This window comes from Parasteatoda tepidariorum, chromosome 1 (genome assembly GCF_982258835.1).
Source record: "Parasteatoda tepidariorum strain Cologne lab strain chromosome 1, Ptep-v5.0, whole genome shotgun sequence".
Classification (NCBI taxonomy): domain Eukaryota; kingdom Metazoa; phylum Arthropoda; class Arachnida; order Araneae; family Theridiidae; genus Parasteatoda; species Parasteatoda tepidariorum.
The window spans coordinates 103,971,366-103,994,299 of NC_141755.1; the positions used below are offsets into that span (position 1 = coordinate 103,971,366).

General features: G+C 28.7%; 1 protein-coding gene across 2 annotated transcripts in view; it reads left to right on the top strand.

The window, feature by feature from the left end:
- The window catches only part of LOC107450367 (DDB1- and CUL4-associated factor 11), a 32,543-nt gene extending 10,678 nt beyond the window's left edge, over window positions 1-21,865 (top strand). Inside the window, exons 7-17 of one of the 2 annotated variants that reach the window (XM_087149920.1) lie at window positions 2,389-2,491; window positions 3,362-3,405; window positions 9,274-9,397; window positions 10,453-10,510; window positions 12,284-12,376; window positions 14,231-14,323; window positions 15,150-15,239; window positions 16,070-16,133; window positions 18,737-18,892; window positions 20,217-20,323; window positions 21,608-21,865. In XM_087149920.1, coding sequence (XP_087006046.1) covers window positions 2,389-2,491; window positions 3,362-3,405; window positions 9,274-9,397; window positions 10,453-10,510; window positions 12,284-12,376; window positions 14,231-14,323; window positions 15,150-15,239; window positions 16,070-16,133; window positions 18,737-18,892; window positions 20,217-20,323; window positions 21,608-21,790 — 1,115 coding nt within the window. In that variant the 3' untranslated portion in view covers window positions 21,791-21,865. The remainder of the gene's footprint in view (window positions 1-2,388; window positions 2,492-3,361; window positions 3,406-9,273; window positions 9,398-10,452; window positions 10,511-12,283; window positions 12,377-14,230; window positions 14,324-15,149; window positions 15,240-16,069; window positions 16,134-18,736; window positions 18,893-20,216; window positions 20,324-21,607) is intronic. The other variant, XM_087149925.1, reaches the window with a different exon arrangement.
- The last annotated feature ends 1,069 nt before the right edge of the window (window positions 21,866-22,934 follow it).

Sequence of the window (22,934 nt, forward strand, 5' to 3'; positions counted from 1 at the left end):
GTGGTAGATACGCTACAATTCTTATAATTAATATTATTTCTTCTAAGAGCTTGTGCTGTCTTGATTGTTTTGATATTTTTCTGGGTAAAAACTAACAGTTAGTTAGAAATGAAGTAAAGCTATCAAAATAAAATATAAGCTACGTACCAAAACATTTGGTTTTTGTCACTTCTTCTTACACAAAAATGCCAATCTGAAATTTTAGGCACTTTCTTGAAATTTGAATTCACAGTTATTCAGATTGAACTAACTATGCAACAGTCTTTGCAGAAATGTGCAACTCATTGAATGCAATATGTTGAACACGCATTACATTGTCATTTCTGATCCGATAGAGCAATAAATTGTTCTCCTGGTTGTAGTAGAAATAGGTATACGACAAGTATTATTGGAAACAAATAAAATATGAAGAAAAAATAATAATGGCATATTAACTGTATATAATTGTAAGAAAATGTCATGAAGTCAAATGTGAAAAAACGGTAAGATGATAAGCACATTTTCGATGCATAAGTTCTTAAACGGTCATTTGACCGGTTATGGTATTTTTAGTGTTAAGGAACTAGGTTCGAATAAAAAGAACGGCTAGTCGAAAATCACAAGTTCAAAAAACCACTGAAAGAGGAAGAAAGACTTAATTGACTCAGAAGGAGAAGTTTAAGTTTTTAAGCTCTAAAGAAAGGGTGGTTTTTTTCCCTGGATTTTTTATTTCTTTATTTTCAAGTTTGTTTCAAACCTTTAAAAATAATTTAAAGATAAATTTATGTATCTATTGTAAGTGCATTTGTTGTGTTTTCTTTCATCCTCATTATGCAAATGTTTTTTTTCCTAGGAATTTTTATTTCTTTATTTTCAAGTTTGTTTCAAGCATTTAAAAATAATTTAAAGATAAATTTATGTATTTATTGTAAGTGCATTTGTTGCATTTTCTTTCATCCTCATTATGCAAATGTTTTTTTTTTTCTTGGAATTTTTCTTTCTTTATTTTCAAGTTTGTTTCAAACATTTAAAAATAATTTAAAGATAAATTTATGTATTTGTTGTAAGTGTATTTGTTGCGTTTTCTTTCATCCTCATTATGCAAATGTTTTTGATTGGATGTTAAATATATGCTGTAAGTTCAAAGATGACTTTTTCATTATGCTTGCTTAGCATTTTCCACTATGTACTCAACTATTCCAATAATTAATAATTAAAGCTCACAAATTTCACCTCTTTTATAAATACTATGATGTTTTTGATTATGAAAAATGCTTATTCACCATCAAACTTCCTTATTTTGTTTTTATTTGTGAACAATAATCACTACTTATTAAATCTTAATTATTAATAAAAGGTCTTAATTATTAATAATTTCCAATAATTAATAAAAGGTGCTGTCAAATATGAAATAGAGAGCTCCTTTATAAATTAATCTTGGTTACTAAAAATGAGCATTTTTTGCTTAACAAGTTTCTGTAATGCTATTCTAAGGAAAAATTATGTTTTGTGGGTGAGGCATTACTGAGCAGAAATCGTTTGATTAGATCTTTATATCTTTTTTTAAAAAAAAAACAAACAAAAAAAACGATATTTTAGGTGTTAAAAAATGGATTGTATAAAAATTAGAAAAATAACTAAAGGTATCATATTAAGACTTTCAATTTTTAAAAAATATGTTCTTTTAATACTTTTTGGAGTATAACTTTCAAACTAACTCTTTTTTTAATTATCTCTAACAAATTAACTTTGATTCTAGCTTGGAATATGCATGTAAACTAAACTACATATTATTTTCAAGTGTCTAATGGAAAGTAGTTTGCTGTTACACCCTGTGTGCCCCTTTTTTCCAAATTTGTAATTTGATGATGTATATTTATATTAAAACTTAAGATTTTTTTTATCTTTACTTTGAAGCTTCACATAATTTCAAAAATAAAGAATTTTTATTTATTTAAAAATAATTAAATAAGAAAATAATTTGGTTTTCAAATGTTAGGTAGTATGTTGCGCATATTTCAGCACTGTTTGTAATATAATATCATGTTCTGGCTTAGTCTTTTCAATTCCTCATATTTATTAAATATCATTTTGTTCTTTACGCTTTAACTGCTTGCTAGCTAAAAAAAAATTAAATTAAAAAACTTGAGCAAATAGCATTAACATAGGCAAAGAACCTTTTATTATTGTTCTGTTAAAGATCTTTGCTAGGCATTTTATTTCTTGTATTGTATTGTAAATGGGGATTTGTACGCCTATCTAAATGTGTTCCTTTTTAATTCATCTTTGAAAGTTACTAAATATATACTCACTTTTATCTAATTTCCATCATTAAAATAAGTTTTCTAATGAATAAGAAAATTGTTTATGAAGTCGGTTTGAAGTTTAATCTAATTTTTGTTTATACAGACTATATCATTCGCTTATACGACACAAGCAAAGGACTTTTCAATCTGAAAAGAACAGTTGAAGCCAGAGATGTTGGTTGGAGTATTCTCGACACTGCTGTCAGGTATTACTTGTTCTCCTGAATACTTTTAAACAGTTTATGAAACTAAAAACTTGAGTAGGTTTTAAATCTTGACCGAATTGAAATAATTGACCGAAAACATATTAAATCAGTAATGTAGGATTTCAGTTGTTAATTAAGAGATGATTATTTACTTAGTTTAGTTCATTTTTAAAAAAAAATTATTTTAAATAGTTTCATTCCAAGCCTAATATCTCCCTTTAATTTTTGTCTCGTAAATTTATAATTCCCCCCCCCCCCTTATGGAATATCGTAGTTAACCTCTCTGACAGCCGCTCAAATGAGAAAATTTGCAATTCCTTGCAAATATGAACATTTAAAGTGTGAAAATTTGAACTATCATGCTTATACACCATTACTGTATTTAGTTCTCCTGAAAATTTGGTTTTTTAATCCAGAGAAAAATGCAGTTCAAAATCTGTTCTACCTCCCTGTTCACTTAAGGGTTATAATAGATTATCACATATTTTACAAATTTTATTTCAAATGAATTTAGGCTTTATATTGAGAAAGCATATAAAAAGGGTAAAAATTTCAACATGTAATTCAATGACCCGATATTACAATCTCCAATTTAAGTCTAGTGTGTTGTGTATATTTAAAAAAATATTGAATGATGTGTTTTGCTCAAAACAAGATTATAATTTTGAAGTGTTGAGAATCATTTCGTAGTTATTTATGACTGAAGATCAACAATTTTTTGTAAGAGTAGAGTTTTCCTAATTTTATTTTTAAAAAATGGGAGATTATATAATATGTCTTGATTGAGTCTTATGTTATCTTATATCCGTATATGATTTTTTTTATTTGTTCTACTGTCTATATATTTCTACTTTTTCTCTCTATTTTCAGTCCTGATGGATGTAACTTTATATACTGCAGTTGGTCAGAATGTAGTAAGTATTTTCTCTTTCAAAGCTGCGCAAATAATATTGTCATATAAAGTAGAATAACTTTTAATCCTTATGACCAGATTTTCACTTGTTGAGACTCAATGGTTCGAGGATCAAAACTCAAATATGCTCTTTAGTTAGAACAGACGATATTTTAAGTTACAAAATCAGGTGCAATATTGTATTTCCTCTGAATAAACATGCATATGTTTTAAGGGATTAAGATTTTTGATTCTAAACTATGGGTAGACGTGATCTAGAAAATATGGTTACAATAGTTTTGGCTAGAGAATGATTAAAAGTTTGGATTTTTTAATATTAATTTTACTTTTTACAAATTTTTAGGCACGTCAAAAAATTTTGCACACAGTTATAAAATTCTTTCTCTAAATATAATTCCATGCACAAAATAATTTTTAATAATTATTTATTATTTCATTTAATAATAGTAGTAAAAAATTCCATAGTGAGGTATACTAATTTTCATTTTATTTCAAGAAATGTAATTTTAAATTTCAAAATACAAAATTTGTGTAAAATTGTTTACGTAATTTCTGAATTATCAAATTTTAAGAAAGTCATATTTTTAAAATTTTATATCTCAATAACTATTTGATGGATTTTATTTTGTTTACCTTTCAATTCAAAAGTTTTTTGAATATTATATTATTGAATAAAATAATAAAAAATGACAAATAAATATTAAAAATTATTATTCGAATGGAGAAATTAATTTTTTAGATAAATAAATTTTATACATTGTGTGCAAATTGTTTTTGATTAACTTGAAATATTTGGAAATAAGCAAAATGTTAAAATGACAGTAAAATTTTCTAACTTTCAACTTCTCCTGACCAAACTATATTCAAGATTGTAACTGCCTCCTATTTTTGAAAGTCAAAAATCAAAATCTATAAAATAAAAAAAATGCTTAATTGTTTTGGGAAAGTATGTTTTTGTGGCTGATTTCTTAACTTAAAATCTGTTTGCTCTTATTAATTAGCATGTTTAAGATCAGGCCTTCAAACCATTGAAATTGAGAACCATCGAATACATGTTAGAAAACATTAGTTGAGTCATAATTAAGTTCCAATCCTTCCTGTAGCTTTCCATTAGGTTTAAAGTTAACTATTTAAACTGAATAACTAAAATCAACTTTCTTTATATTTCAATTTTATCAAAAATTGATTAATTAATTTCAAGTAGTGTTTATTTTAATTTTATTACTACTTTTGTTTCAAATACTAGTTAAAGTTTTTTTTTTTTTTTTTTTTTTAATCTGTAAATTTTTTATTAAATCATTATTTTGGTTGTCGATTTTTTTTTTTGAAGTAGATGAAAGTATATGTTTAGTGTACTGTTGCTTTTTATTTGCATTACATAAGCTATAAAAATATATTTAATCATTCTCTCCTTTCAAAGCAGTGATTAATTTCATTGCAGACTTAGTCCTTTATATACTATTTAAAAGAGTCATAACTGTTGTGCAACTATGTGTATATTTTTTCAAAATTGCAAACAATAGCTTATAATAATAACAATATATATATGTATATATACAAAAACTTATATGTTATTGCTCTAAGTGTAGCACATAATCTTTGTGAGAAAGCTATACCAAAACTTGTATTTTTTTTTTTTTTTTAATTAGATGTTTTCTGAATCAATATTAAGGTTATTATCTTTAACCCTTTAACAGTGACATATATAAAAGTTAGAAAATATATAAAAATAAAAGTTAGAAAATGGTTTTTAATTATAAAAATAAAATTTAAAATACAATAACTACTGTATTTATAATTTTTAGTTACACATAAAAAAGTAATGGATTACGCACACATCTTATTCAATTAGAGCAAATTAAACAAAATTTCGAAGCTAAATATAATATAATATAAAAACACGCAATATGATTTTCAATTCATAAATTTTGTAAATTTTTACAGTATGATATATCCCAAAACACAGTACTGCACACAAGCCCATATAGCACTCTTTGCAATAAACTCATGCATCACGTCTTATCCTTTTTCATCGGTTTTACGACAGGATGGACTGGATTCTGGCAACTGGATTCGGGCAACACTGGAAAGAGGTTGACTTATATCCATAATGAGTCCATAAAAAGAAATATCAACTTTAATTTTTTACTCTGCTCATTACTTTTACTATAAAAAGTCTTTGGGCTCAAATGTTGCCACCTGTTGAAACGTGACAAATATTTTTCAAGGCTTTACTACTACTTTGATTTCTTTTATTATTTTTTAATTGAATTTAAGAAATTCTATATAATTGTTTGGTTATTTGTTTCATTGTAATTCGATAAAAGATTCGGATGTTTTTTTTTTTAAGAATATCATTGCTTTTTATTAAATTACTAGCTGTACCCTGTGTGCGTTGCAACGCTTTCAATTTGAATTTGAATTTTGTATTTAAGTGTGTAAATGACATTTGCGATTATGATTTGAAATGCAAATTTTATTTAATGGTGAAAAAAAGCAGTTAATTCTCTAGGATATCATTAGTGCATTTTCAAACAGACATGTATGGTGATGCACACGGAGCATGAAACATATTTTGGACAATGATCTGAAATAAGACTGGATCTATGGTGACATCAAGAATTTCTGCTGATATCTGATCAGTTTTAGAAGGTGGTTTTTTTTCAATAAGCCAAATTAGAATGTGTGCCTGAGGCAATCCTCGTTTTTGCCATTCAATAGAGTACACCCAACACCGTGTCTCTCTAAAAACATGACGCTTCACAATGAAATCAAGTAAAGATTATCATTTTTGTTTGAACACACGTGCTGTAATATCATGACGATCCGATGATGATTGTCCTGGTAACAAAGTATCTCTAATTTCAACCCAAGCAGAATTGCACGTAAATGTAATAAATAAATCTAGGAGCCCATATGCGAGAACATATGTCATTGCATCCTGTGAGTATTCATACATGTGCCTTGGAGTCCAAGGCACATGTATGAATACTCAGACATGTATGAATACTACATTTGCAGGGAGTCCAAGTTTTTCTCCCTGCAAATGTAGTCGGCAATATAATCATTTTCCCCACATCATTAGGGTTAACGTTACCATCATTAATTATTGCATCCCGTAAATGAATGCATTCTTCTGAACGTAATTTGGTTTGATTTAATTTAATATACAGTAGGCATTCAGTTTCAATTTTCGCATACATATCGACAATGTATTGATGAACTAATTGTCGACATTTTAAAGTATGATTATCAGCGTTTTGGCAATCATTAATCTATATGCATAAAAACTTATTGCACTTGCTTTCTTATTGGTTTTCTCGCCTGTTTGCGGACTTCTTAATTTTATGTTAAAATAATATCCCTCCTCTCCTCACCAAAATAAAATAGGATATTGCAATGCATCATATGATCGATACGTTTCTGAGAACTCTTTGAACGTCACGATTTCTGCGATGAAGAACTGTATCGCGGGAGGTAAATTCTTCGCCAACTATAACAATAGCCACTTCATCCAATGTTGGCGCATTGTATTTTTCTTTGTGGTGGCCTACAGGTGTTTTTTCAGCTCTAATAACAACTTTGTAAATATCGGATGACATTTAGTCTAGGGCAATTGTGAACAGCCTAATTAACTGATTATGTTGATCGAAAAATTTTTGTAATACGGTAACAATTTTTCGTTTAGTGCCATTGTTTACCTGACAACGTTGATTGACTTGATCATTTGTGTTATCCATGAAATAAATTTGTAGAAATTTATGATCTGCGTTAGGCATTGAAAGAAGTGATCCTTGCACGATGATAAATTTGGCCTTGCACTTTGAATGTTGGGATGTAATTCTCGTTCAGGATACGTGTAGCACCGAATAAAGTCATTTAGAAACACGAATTGTACCGGCGTAAATGCGCCAAAAAATGTTTCGATTGGTTTGTTTGACCTGATACGAAGGTTGATAATGTCTCGGCAGGCGACGTAAAATCTTGTAGTTTCTGTATGCTTCTAGAACAGCAAATTTCAGCTGTTTCATTTTTAAATTTGAGAGCATTACAAAACATACATAATTGATATATTTCTCCGATGATGACACTTGGGGGAAGACTATAGTTTGTTGTCGGATCATAGTGAAATGCACTGAAATTCAAATCAGAGTATTGGCAGCGTCTGAATAGCGAAATGCGTTCTCGGTCGGTTTTCATTCTTGCTTCCCGTTGCTCTGATGTTTCCGACGAACGGGCTTGTGTAGTTCGTAGTTGATTTGTTGACAGTCTTCTTTCCTGTTGCTCAGACGTTTCTAAGGAACGGGCAAAAGCATTCTGTTCTCGATTAGTATCAAGTCTTTTTCCCGTTGCTCCGATGTTTCTGAAACTCGTGTAGTTCTCTTTTTGCGCGCTTGAGATGTCGACCGACTAAGAGCGATTTGCTTAGGCGGCATATTTTTGCAAATATTCTTTCTGACAACGAAAAAGAAATGTAAAAGTTGGCAGTGGTCGCAAATTTGCTAAATCGAAATATCACATACATATTTTAAATAATAAAAAGAGCAATAAAAATGAGATGAATAAGAAATATGAAAATTATAAGATTTAAAACAAAAATCAATTTTATAAATGAAAGAAATAAAATGGATGAATTCGAAAACTTTGCATAAATAAACAAACAAACTAATAGTTTTCAAATGACAACTGTCACAGCACTGAAATCTTCGAAAAGTATATTTAATTTTGCTAACCTAAAATTACGTACTAAATATAAATATTTCTGAAAACGTGCAATTTGAATGAAATTTGCTTTTGTCTTTATATTTATTAAACAGTTTTCACAGTACTGAATCCGTGATACGACCAACAATTAAGAAATCTATTCTCGTTGATTTTACTTGCTTGTGCTCACCTGACATAAAGAAAAGCGCGAATTAAAAATTAAAGTATATGCAATTTACTTTAATTTACTTTTCTAAATGAATAGAGTTATAAGATAGAAAATATCACTGTTGTTATCTTCAAGATATTTGAAAATTGAATCGTTTATAGCAAAATTTAAAACAATGGCTAGCTTTTAACCAATCAGAAAATTCCATTTCGACTTTCACTGATATCGCTGGAACGGTTTATCGCACGGGATAAAAAGTATCCTATGTCCTTCTCCTGGCTCTAAACTACCTCCCTGCCAATTTTCAGCTAAATCGGTTCAGCCGTTCTTGAGTTATAAGTGAAGTAACTAACACGACTTTCTTTTATATATATAGATTGACCTATCTATATTTTTACTCTTCATGAATGAATTTATTATATAACATATATTAAAAATAGACCTACTCCATCCACTTAATCTTTCTTAAAGTTACTACAAAAAAAATGTTTTAAAATGTGTTGCTGAAAATGTTTGAACATAACAGAGGGCAATATTTAAGGTTAGCAACCCCCACCCCACTTTGTTTTAAAAAAATAACCTGTTGAAGTTTTTTTTTTCCTAAAGAAACACCAAAAAAACTTAAAGAGACACTGCTTTTATTTTATTTATAATCTATATACCTTTTTATTAAAAATCTATTCATAAAAATATTTTTAGAAAAATTTCTTAAGAAAAAAAATTGGGTTTCTTTTCAGAGAAAACACCTAAAATGCTTTATTTGCACTGTCACTTTAAAGCCTAAATGTACTTATATATTTTTCGTTTTAGAGCATCTTTATATGAATTTGATATCTACTGTATTATTCATTTTTAATGCATACTTTACACATCAGTGAAAAAAAAAATTCTAAAAAAACCTGAAATTGTGTTCCAGATTAAAGTTTTTTTTCAAATGAAAACAAACCCTGGAATTATTTGACCATATTATAGAATGCGAAATGTTTTTCATTTTAGTACACATGTGCACAATATCTGGTGACCAAGATATACATGAAGCTCTTCCACTCTATCCAGATGAAAGAAGATTCTGTGTTTTTTCTCTTCGATTCTCACAAGATGGAAAAGAAATTCTGGGAGGGTGAGTGCTTGCAGTGTTTTTTTTCTCCAGTTTATTTTATTATCATAATCATAGTTGGCCAGACAGCCCAATGTGCCTTCCTCTGAAGATTTCTCCATAATGACTTCCGATTTATCTTTCATTAATTGCAAGAAAATCAGACTCCACCGAGTCAGCCCATCTCAACCGCGGCCTTCCCCGCTTTTTTGTTCCAATGGGTCTAAAAATCACCATATTTTTTATTGTATTCGAATCACGTGGGCCGTCCACTTCATTCTATTTATGAAATTAATAATATCAGGTTGCTTATAAATCTTGTAAAGTTCAAAGTTAAATCTCCTTCTCCAGTTATTGTTTTCATTTACACCACCAAGTATACTCCGCAAAATTTTTCTCGCAACTATTGCGATACAATTTTCCTCCAGTTTTGTCATTGTCCAAGCCTCAGAAGCGTATGTCAAGACTGGCCTGCCAAGAGTTTTGTAGATTAAGAATTTTGTTTTTCTAGAAAAAACCCTAGATTTAATAAATCTTCTCAGCCCATAGATATTTGCCAGATAGAGTCGGTTTTTTATTTCAGGAGTCATTCTGTTGTCAAAAGTAATAATTGATCCTAAGTAAGTGAAACTCCTTACTGTATCAAATCTATTAGAATTTATTTCAAGATAGGGGTCTGGGACTCTGTTTCTTGAGAATAAAATATATTTTGCGTTGCAAACATTGCAATATTTGGTTAAGATCCAAAAATTTCTTACAGCAAACCTGGAAAATAATAATCTATCTTTTTTCTTCCTCATGTAACGTAAATGCCAGTTAGTTCCATCAAAAAAGTTCTCCAGGAAAGGTAGTTTATTCCAATACCTGATCCAGAAGCCCCCTTCTCTTCTGGGTTGAGTTCAAAATTATAATGCTATGGAGTTGAGCATTGATAGTTGTAAACTCAATTGGGACTGCTGTTCAGTACCAGTCATAATTATAATATGGATATATTAAGAATACTGGAAGAACTGGTTATTTAAGATTAACATCTAATTGCAATGTGTCAAGATTACAACTTTCTTTTTTTTTATTGACAGGGCTAATGACCAGTATTTGTATGTGTACAATCGGGAGGCAAACAAACGGACTTTAAGGGTGAGTATAAACTTAAAAATGTCAGTCAAGTATTCCTCATTTTTACTTTGGTTGTGTTCTATAAGTTTTTTTTTCTTTCTTTTTTTGATAAAGTGGATATGAAAACAATTCTAAACAACCATTTGAACTTAAATTAATATAATTTCTTCATTGGGAAAAATGTAAGTTAATACAGATGTATTTTTAAAAAATAATAAGAAATTTAAATTTGTTCATTTGTATTTTAAATTACTATAATTCTAATTAGTGAAAACTAGACATTATTTGTTGTGTTGAGTAATACATAATAAAAATACTTTTGAAGAAGTTGATTTAATTGTTAATACCCAGGGTGGCCCCACAGAACAGAAGTCAGGGAATTTTATCAATCTGAAAAATCAGGGAATTTAATTAAAATACCTAAAAAGTCAGGGAACATGCATAAATTTATGTTAAAGGTACCTAAAAGTCTGATATTTTTACTAAAGAAATTTGAATTGCAATAATTTTTTTAAGCAGATTTTTTATTTTCACCTCTAATGGCTCTCTGATATAAGTGTATCATAGTATATTCTGCATTTAAGAACAAGGCATGCAGGAAAAATTAATTATAGAATTTTAGTTCTGGATACAAAAATGGGGAAATTTGATAAATACAGTCTGCAAAAATCAGGGAATTTTTCTGAGTTTTTGTGATCATGTTAAAACTCCACCTAAAGAAAAGAATTCGTACTTTTTTTTTTATTAGCATTAAATTATTTTGAAAAACAAAAATATAGCAATTTTTGTAAATAATGATCAGATTTCTTATTATTATAAGTATGAGATTCATAAAAATCGTTTATAATAAATAATGATTATAAATATTTAAAAGTACAGTGCAGGGATGGGTTCACTAAAAGAATCATAATTCTCGGAATAATAAACTGATTTCTTTCAAGAAGGGCAACCATTGCTAATAATTTTGAATTTGGTAGAAAGGGAAAAGTTTCCAGTCAAAGAATTATATTGATTGTACAATAGTTTTGGATAGTATAGGAAAAGGTGTAGAATAAATTAGTTAGATTTTTTATTATTCTTTTAATTGTTTTATGTATTTAAATATTATATGACCTTTATTTGGAATGCAAATCAGTTTGCACCTACTATTGTGCTTTTCAGAGAAAATCAAATTCCAGTGTAATGCAATTTTTTTAATCACATAAATTTTAAAATTTATATTACTATTGAAAACTAGAAGCTTTTAATTTTACCTAACAGAGGTGATTGTGTTTCCGAAAAAATCTGGATTTTCCCCTAACCGCGCTCCGGAAGTTTCCTGAAATCTTAGGTCTAGAGGTTTCAAGAAATCATCGATCACATTTATGTATAAAAATTCTTGTATATTTTATTTAAAAATATTAGAACTAGAATATATACTTTGTATATTTTTCATTTGTAAATATTTTTCTGGTAGAATAATAAATGTGATTAGAGATAAAAGTAAACTTATACATAATTATTCATTTAAATTATACAGTATATAATTTATTTAGAATTTAATGTTCTGAAAATATCAATGATTTAAATTTAGAAAGGCATAAATTTTTTGAAATGCGTCATTAATGATTTTACTCAAGACATTTTCAGGATTTTTGAGTTGGACTCACAATCACCTCTGACCTGAACTCACAAGCTCAAATAAATTACTTTTATGAGTGGTAATAATAAAAATTTCAAAATGTATTGATTATATAATAAATAAAATATGACTCAATTCTGCAATTTATCATTAAATTCTTGATTATACTATAGATATACTCTCATGAAGATGATGTAAATACTGTTGCGTTCGCTGACAATACTTCTCAGATACTTTTCAGCGGAGGCGATGATGGAATATGCAAAGTAAGTTGTTGGAAGTAATAACTGATTTGGCATTTGAATTGTTTTGATAATCTTCGATTGATTTTACTTCAGTACAATTAATTGAATTTTGGTTCTTAACTGATATAGTGAATTTTATTATACCCCTGCTTTTTCAAGGATTCAAAATTAGAGGTGGTCAGGACCATTAAAATTTGACTATGAAATAAATGATCAATTTTAGAGACAAAAAATCAATGGATGGTATGGTGTTTTGGTTTTTGGTTCCATGATTTGGTTTGTGTTTATTTTCACAAATAGCTTATTTTATCATAATTGCTAACATTATTCACTCTCTGTCTCAGGATTGTTCATTTAAATTAACTTTATTAACTTTTAAAAAAAATTCTAGTAGAGAGATATAAACAGACCTGTGAAAATGTATATGAATGCGTAATAGAACCAATGACTCAAATTTTCTTTGTATTTACATTTATCTATAGAAGTTATTGGATTGCTGATAGAGCAGAATAATCTGCACAGTTGAAATTGAGCCGACCAAAATTGCTTCCTCAATTCTGGGATAAGATTTAGTTATAACTTTTAGTATTAACGTTAACGGGAATGACTGCTCTTCTAAAAAATTTTTATAAAATTACCAAGTTGTTCTAATTTTTAAAAGCAATAAGTTTTTGGGTGATGATTTTTTTTATCAGGTTCCCGAATATTTATTTTATTATTAAATAAAATTGTGGTTAACTTTTATTTAATGTAAGAAATAAATATTGGCCACTTTTATTACTTTCACTAAAAATTTGGGAGAAACAACAGTCTTTTAAAAGAGGTGTAATGTTAAAGTTCTGGGTATCCTATACTTCCTGTCATCTTTCTCCTCTGCAGTGAGCTTTAATGTTAAACTCACCAACAATCTAGATTAATTGCAAAAATCAATAGCTCACATTACACCAAACCTGTTATAAAACTAATGAGAAAAAAGTTTTGTTGGGTAAATATTTCTTCAAAGTCTAAAGAATAATTCATTTTCTTAAAAGAAAAAAATTTAAAATTTACAAGAAATTAAAGATTGTGCAGGTTTTTAAAATGTGGGAAGTGTTGTTATCGACAATGTCAACCTTCATCTACGAAAAGGTACCTTAACATAGAATCAAGTTAACATGTCTTATATACTAGGGAATTGGATTGTATTTTTGTAGTGGTAGATACACTACAGTTCTCCCCCCCCCACCAGAATTTTATCTGTGATAGAATTCATTGAATGGGATACCACTAGTTGATTCATTGCTGTTTTATGAGAAGCCGAGAGAGAGCTCTATTAAGATCACCGTACTTCTTGAGTAGTGATCGTTAGAGCTGTATTAAGTTCACGGTCGTGGTTGCTCCTATGTTGCAGTCGAGTGTATATGCTGTACTTTTTGAGTGCTGATTGTGAGAGTTGTATTAAATTCATGGTCGCTCCTGTGTTGCCTTTAGCAGTCGAGTGTGTATGTTGTGTGTGATAGAGACTGAGAAACAACATCGTGAAGAGGACAATGTCACAGTATCAAGTAGTGAGTCAACTGGTCAATGTGGACCATCCATCGGAGTAGGCATGTTCAAATGGAAGAGAGTGTTACAGTTAAGATAGGTGTGTTCATTTCAAGGTGGAAGTTTCTGTCTAGGTAGGCATGTTCACATCACATTTGAAGGTCATCAATGTGGGAATAGAAGTTATCGACAATGTCAACCTTCATCTATGAAAAGGTACCCCTAACATAGAAAGTTAACATGTCTTATATGCTAGGGAATTGGAATTGTATTTTTGTAGTGATAGATATACACTACAATCATTATTTGTATTTAATATAGAATATTAAATAAGGTGTTTAATGTTTTTAGGTCTGGGATCGTAGAACACTGTGTGAATCACATCCAAAGCCTGTTGGAGTTTTAGCTGGTCATGAGGATGGTTTGACATATGTTGATTCAAAAGTAAAAAAAAAATATATGTGTATTTTTACCCTTTTCTTATTTTTTAAATCTATCTCTTAGAATCTAAAATAAAATAAGATTCCTATAAAATAATTGTCATATCATACACTATATAAAGTGACACTTCTTAGCAAATAATATGCTATTTTTATAATTATTGCAATTTTGTAACAATTATTCATGGCAGTTAAGTTGTGTTTTGTGCCTGTTTCACTAACACCCTTTATGCTATTCTTAAAAATTTTGCTAAATGATTCAACTAAATGATTCAACTAAATGAAAAGTGTTTGTGGTCTATTTTTTCATTATCTAATAAAATGTTTCATTGGTGCATTGTTTGGATTCAGAAAAGTGTGTAAAAATAACCAATTATTCATTTCAAATATTTTCATCTAGGTAGAAATATCTCATCAAATTAGAATTTTTTTAAAAAAAGAAGTCTAATGACTTCTTACATGTTCGAAGCTATTTGTCTGTTTAAAATTTTAGACAGCATTTATTCATTGGATAGCATAGAGAGTATAAAATTTAAGCTTTATTGCCATTATTAACCATTATTAAAACTTGAGATTTATTGCCATTTTATGCACTCTCAAACTGTGGCTTTTTTTCTTTTAGCAAAAAGAGTTTTGAAGAATGTCCTAAAATTATAAAAGAAATATTCAATGTTTTTGACGGGGACATAGCTTGCTCCCCCCCCCCCTGTATTGTTTCTAAAAATCTAAGTTGTTTAATGTTTTTTCCTTTAAAAAAATCTATATTTTTTACTTTTTTGTAACATTTTCTTATATTTAATTTGTAATGTTTTTGATTTATTTATTGAAAGGGTGATGGAAGGCACTTAATTACTAACAGCAAAGATCAAACAATCAAACTTTGGGACATGAGAGCTTTTTCCCCTTCATCTAGTGTAGAGGTAAAAATTATTTATTTATTCTGTCACTATACATTAAAAATTACTATCTTGATATAAGTTACTATCTATTTTGTTCATTTCTTAATACTTTTACTTTCTCCATTTTCATAGCGATTATATGATGAAATATTAAAAAATATTTAGTTATGTTCCTAAATGTTTATTCAATGGAAAGTCAGCAAATTAAAATATCAAATGTGGGAGACCTTATTGTGAAATCCAACTTTACAGTTTTTGAATTTTTATCTAAATTTTAGCTTTGAATGTTTAGCTAAATTTAGCTTTGAATTTTTAGTTTCCAATTCTCCTTCAAAATTTTTAAAATTTTAGCTATAATTTTAATCAAATATTTCTTTGATTTATTTATTTATTTATTTATTTTTTTGAATAACTCCATTAAAAATTTTAAGTTTCTGAAGCATGATAAATGTTTTTTTCATGTTTTAGTAGTGTTTTATAATTCTAGAGTAATGTTGTTACCCTCAAAACTGAGTATTAAGGAAATTATAAATGAAATGTACCATTTATTCTGACTGGGTGAAACCTCTAAACTGAGTATTGGGGAAATAATACACTGATAATGTAATTAAAAATAATATCTTGAGTAACTAAATGTTTTGAATTGCAATGGTTTCAATAAATCAAAAAAGATAAGTGTAATAAATAAATAAAGTGCCCATTACATGAACCATATTACAATACTTTTTTAAAAGAAGTTGTGAGGATTGTAGAGTGTTTGACATATATGTGTGTTGTCATTTCTGCATTTCTGCATAAATGATGTATTAATATTTTTTGCATTTCTTAGCTTTATATTTATTGATTTTCAGGGTGCTTATAAAGCTGTTAAATCACATAATTGGGATTATAGATGGCAAAGGGTTCCAACAAGTTGTAAGTTACTTTACTTTTTTAATTTTCCTGAAAAAGTTTCAGTGAGAATTTATATGTATTAAAACTGATTTGATGTTCATTTGAAAAATCAGTGGAACTAAAAAGATAGATTAGGGAGTCCAAGCTTGAACACATTTTTTCGTTTACTGCACAAACTTGTATCTGTTTTAAGTTTAAATGAAAAATTTTTTTAAATACTTTTATTTTCATTTTACCAATGTATTTTGTTTCCACCAAAACTATTGATGAGGCAGCACAATATTTTTTAAAAATAGTTGAGAAATAAAGATACTTAATAACTTTAGAAACATATTTTTCTCATAAATTATTTATATAAAATTATGCTTGGCTAGTTAATTCAATACCGTAAATTTATCTGTGTTGTTTCAAAGCATTTTATTTATATTGATTAAAACCAATTTGGATAAAGCTGAAAAATTCTTTCTTATGCTGTAACTTTTCAAAAATTTAAAAACAAGCAAAGGTATCTAACTAACCTATTTTTCTAAAAATGCTTATTCCAAAATTTTACCAATGTAATTTTGTTTTGAAAAAAACATTCTAATTCTAACTATAAAATTATACAACTCTGATTCTCATTTGGCAACAGCCTTGTATACTTTACACATTTCAAATTATATTCCCCAAATAATGAGATTAAGCTAGAAATTAGAGCTTGGATGACTGCTAGAAACAAGTTTGCAAAAATTATGAAGATCTAGCTATGCAAGCATTAAATTTAAAATCCCTCTCTATAAAGTGATAATCCAACCAATTGTGTTCTATGGATTTGAGGCTTGCATTAAAGGAGATTCTGATCTTTTAAGAATGTAGGAAAGGAAAAAATTATATGGAAGATTTTTGGTGCATTTTCTGAAGAATCAGTAGATTGATGGTCAATGGCAGTAACAGCCCTTGTGGCAGAATTTTTTCGAGCTGCCTACTACAAAACTCTCTGGCACTAATATATATCTTCAAGATGCTTTTAATAATAACAAACATACATGTTACTAATTTAAAATTGCAAAGCTCTGTGTTTACAAAAAAAAAACTATATAATTATTTTAAAATTAAACATGTAATATTTTTTTTATTCTAATATTATGGGTGAAATTCTCCCATTTTGTTGAAAGGAGGAATGCACAAATAATTTTTTTCCTCGCATTTTATATATAATCATCACGATAAAAATTTTTTTTTAAAAAATCATGAAATTCGTAGAAAATTGCCGAAAAAAAGATTGACGACGAAATCACGTTAATCTGACTTCTGAAATCCATGTTTCGTTTTGATATCAGGTTGATGTAATAAATAATATCGTATAAAAATGATTGAATTTAAAAACTATGCAGAAATCAATAGCTATAACTGCCAAAAATTTGATGGAATTATTGCCTTAAAGTAAATACTCAAATGCAAGATTCAAATTTTCCATATTGTTTGACACATATCGTGATTTTTAAAAATGACCTGAAAGTCAATATCGATAACTGCTGAAAATACAATGGAAACATTACATCGATTTACGATGCAATCGGCTGTAAATTGAGCTTGTGAAAAAGTGATTTTCTAAATTAGTGATTCAAATATTATGTATAAATTTCTGTTGAAAAGAAATTTTTTTTTTTTACTTGTTAAAAGAAAAATCTTTCTGCAAGAACTCTCAGGGTTGCCACTCCACAGGGAAAACCTGGAAAATACAGGGAATTTTGTTTTTTATTTTTGTCTTTTAAAATATGGTCACCACCAAAGCGTAATCTATGGGATATTTAACCATAATATTTCAGCTATACTAAACTATTTCATTTACTATTACAATATGTTCAGCTGTTTTTCCAGCAATTAAAACTAATAAATATAGTTAGCCCAATATATCTCACACACGTGCGCAGTAATTGTTGTTTCCTCTTAATATATTATGCATAGTATGCGCAGGGAAAACACAGGGAATTTTTTTTCTTCTCCAGATTTGAGTGGCAACCCTGACTCTGTAACGTTCTTCGACAATGTCGCCGTGTCATCTTGATTCTGCAACGAGGTAACAGCTATAAGAATGAAAAGAATCCAATGGTTTTAACATGTCCTAAGAATGCAGTCAGAAGGAAATATCATAATATTATTAGAGTGGAGGGTCAAAATGTAGACGGAAATTTGTAGAACTGGATGAAATCAACAATTTGGAGAAGACCTGAAAATATTTAAAATTATCAATTATATTAAATTACTTAAAATTAAATTACTTATATTAAACTACTTATGTTATTAATTAAAATTTATTTAAATTACTTACATTAAATACGTAAAATTGTCAATTATAAAAATTATTTAAGATTTTGGACCAGAAAAGAATGGTCCCAAATGTTAAAGATGGCCAAGGCTCTGCAAGTTCTGTTGGGCTAAAAAATAATACTGTCCTGTAGAGTAAATAGCAAACGTCAATATATTTGTGAAGATTAAATAATGGTTATTAAAGGCAGATTTAATTTCATCTGTGCATTGGAAGTTACAATTCGGTCATTACTTATTTCTGGGCATCATAAAATTGTTTGTTGATCAATACTTTAAATAGTTTTCATATCCATTTGATGTATGTATTCTAACAGTGAACAAGCACAGGCGTAAAGTGAATTGGGATACGTCCCTCATGACCTACAGGGGTCACAGTGTTCTCCAAACTCTGATTCGCTGCCACTTTTCACCTGAAGCCACCACTGGACAGTGCTACATCTACACAGGATGTGCACAGGGAAGAGTTGTGGGTGAGAATTTTTCAATTGTAGATACATTTTTTATTCTCTAAAAAGAAAATTAATGCTCGTCGAACCTCATTAACGCGAAATCGGTGAAACTATCATATATATTTCACGTTTGCCGAATTTCGTCTTATCTGATACACATGAAAAATTTTTTTAATACATGTTATATACTACATTAATGTATGCAAACAGTACTATTATGAACCAAACAAATTGAAATAATCTTAAAAGTTTTAGATACTTTATTAAACTATTTTATTTTAAATATTTTATTCATTTGCCCTTCTGCTACTTCTAACAAAGAAGGAAAATAGAAATAGCATTCCTGAAAATGAATGATTGAAATTTTATTCACATGCTCATTATCTGTGTTGTGTCCTGTTTCCTTTCATGGTAAGCAATAATGAGCTTAAAAATTTCATTTTAAACATGTAAAATACAACAAAAATTTATCGCTGACTCACGGGACCCTATATTTGCTTCATGTAAAGTGATATTTCACGTTAAGCTTTTTCATGCAAGTGAGGTTCAACTGTATAACAAAGTATGAAATACCTATTGTATTAAAAATGCTTTTTTCGACACAAACTATAAAGTGGAACAACTTTACTATGTTTTTGGTGGCTGTATTTAATTCTAAATAAGACAGGTTTTGATAGAAATCTAATATTACTGACAAAAAAAATGAAGTATGGGGATGGCAGTTAACTACAATGTCAACCTTCGTCTATGAAAAGGTACCCTGCTATAGAATCAAGTTAATATGTCTTATATACAAAGGAATTGGAATTATATTTTTGTAGTGGTAGATACACTGCAGTACTATGAAGTATCTATTTTTTATCAAAAATTAGGTTGCTTCCATTTACCCAAATTGTACTGCATATCTTATATCTTGACAACTTTGCTCGAAAAAATATTTTATTAAAAAACTGAATTTAATGTAAGGAATATTCATAAAGAGTCATGATCAACTGCACAAAGTAACAAATTGGTGAGGAATGATGCCAATTACTTTAAAAAAGATTTAAAATTTTTGTACTGTCATGAGGTTGATGGTTGTGACATTTGCTGTTAAAGCAGTTCACTTTAATATTGCTCAGAGTTTTTGTTATGCCAAAAATCTAGTGAATACTTTTTGTTAAAGCATGTTTTTATTTCCATTGGTGTTATTCAACTCAATTTCGGTTACATCAATCAAAATATTATTTTTGAGGGAGGGAATAATTTGACATACATGCACAGTCTCTTAATAAATGTTTTATTATTCGAAGTTTTGTTTTGTTTTTATGTGGTTTGTTTACTGCATCATAATTTTGATTTACAGTTTATGATATTTTGACGGGTAAAATCAAGGCAATACTGAGGGGTCACAAAGGTTGTGTGCGAGATGTGGCATGGCATCCTTACAGAAATGAAATAATGAGTAGTTCAGTGAGTATTCTCTGTTTGTTTCTCACATCATAAGTATCGTATGTCTATAGTAAGAACTCCCTCCGCTGCAAAGACTGAAGCCATCTGCTGCTATAGAAACAAGAATAGCGCATTTCAGGGAGGGTAGCTTCTCTTTACTCTTGGGCTGGCTAACACAGTAGACCGAAGAAAAAGATTCCCTTTCTCTCGCCTTCCTGAGCCAAAACCTGTCCTAAAAAATGACCCCAAACCCCTACTTGAAGTAGTTATACCTCATTACCATAGTCACTGCCACAGGTTCAGATGAATGGCTGGGGGAGTTCTTACTTTAGACAAACTATAATAGGTTATGCTTTAACTCTTTCATTGGACTTTAATATTGAAAAGCTGAAGAATGATTCAGGGGTTTCTTTTCTATGTTCATCAGAAATTTATTCCGAGATTAATATTACTTGCGATTGAATGTTTGCAAAGATGGTTTGTTTATGTAATTAAATGTCTGATTACTTTAAACTAGTTTGACAGCTCTGTAAATTTTATTTTCGAAGTTTACATATGTATTTTTTTTTTTTAAAAATTTACAAAATACAAAAGTAATTGAAGCATTATTATCGACGCATTTGTTTATGTTTTTATAAGATTAAAAATGTAAAATAAAATCTCAGACTTGCCCATTTTTACTTGAATTGTTAATTCATTTATCAATCTATTAAAGTTAAAATATTAGCATTAAAAAATTAGTTTCTTTCATTTGTATTTTTCATTAAAAAATATGGTTGCAGGGTTGCCACTCCACGGGGAGAACAGGAAAAACCTGGAAAATACAGGGAATTTAAAAATCACCTAAAATAACAGGGAAATGCAGGAAATTTTAAGTTTTTCATTACAAACTGGAAAAATACAATGAATTTTGTTTCTTATTTTCATCTTTTAAAAAATGGTGACCACTCAAAACACAATCTATGGGATATTTATGGATCATATTTCAGTTTTCTAAACTATTTCATTTACTATAGCATTATTTGTTTTTAAGTATGTTCAGCTCTACCTTTTTCTCTAAGTTTTTCCAACAATTAAAATTACTTTATAATAGTTAGCCCAATATAGTTCACTGATTATGTGTTTGTCTTAATATGTTGTGTATAATATGTACAGGAAATTTTTTCCAGATTAGAGTGGAAAACCTTAGGTTTTTGCAACCCTAAAATTTGTTTAATGTTACTTATTAAAGTTTGTTAATATTGAGGAACCCAAAAAATTTATTTCGAAACAATTGTGAAAGAATAAAATAATGGTTTTTTGCAGTGGGATGGAACAGTTGTGAAATGGACTTTTAATAAGACAGAAATTGATTCGGACTCCGAAGATATAATGCCTGGCCAAAGTAGAAGCAGTGAAGTGGATGGTTTGCGGAGATCTCAGCGTTTAGCAGATCAGCGAAGGAGACAGGAAAGGGAAACCAGGCTTTTCTCACCTACTGTATTGTAATTAATAAACATATATTTTTTTAAAGAAGGTGTTATGTATAAATAAAAGTCAATAAAATTTGCTTTTATCTGTGAATTTTTATTTGAGTATCAATATTGCTACATTATAACTTGTTGTGCAATTGAAAAAACAAGGTGCTTCACTATAAATTTCGGAAAAAAACAACTATTTTCTTTCCTTTAAGAGTGCTAATTATTAGTTAAGAGTGTTGTATGTAATGATATATTGAATTAAGAGTGCTAATAATTTTGAAATACAAATATAGGAGGATATTTGTATTTCAAAATATTTTATAGGAATACAAATACGGTTTTTAAAAATGTAGATTTGAAAAATCACAAGATTTTGATTTTTGATCCAACATTTTTAAAAAATAATAATACTGGTAGAAAACACAAAATTTGATAGTTCTAATTTGAAGATCATCTACTAATTATAATTAGTAGATGCACAGTACATTATTCCTTTGTGCCTAGTTCAGGCACATAGGAACCCACAGGATTCATTGTTTCGACCTTTTTTGTGAATACAGTCATTTTATGATAAAGATACTCAAATAGTTTTCCATTTTTGAATTTTCATTGTCAGGAATTCAGGGGTCATGCATTTATTATTTAGCAAAGGCAGTGACATATCTTGTCCACGTCGTCTGCCCAGGGTCAAATTATGTGGCATTCTTAACATGGACATTAAAGGATAAAGCCTTAAAAACGGAACTAGGTGCTTGGTAATGGTTGAGTATTGTGTGAATTCTTATAATCTAGTAATAGCGTACCACTTTATTTTCTTGGGATTATTTATTTAATCAAAATAATAATTTTCCTCCATTTAAATTACATAAAGTTTTTTTTCCATTTAGTTAGGTTCTGTTAAAATAAAAAATTTTTTTATGACATTCGGAAATTTTATACAATTTGTACATTTTTCTCTTGTAATATAATTTACCAGAAATCCAATTTTTATAATTTGGCTGCAATACTTACAAGCTTTTAAGTGACTCATTGAGTTATGTTGCCTACATTTCATTCAATTGGTAGAATGACACTTATATTCAAGATAAATAATGATGATCGAATATGAGAAGGGTTATAGTTGTGCTGGGATTCATTTTCTTCTGACAATGAATATATAAGGAAATAACATG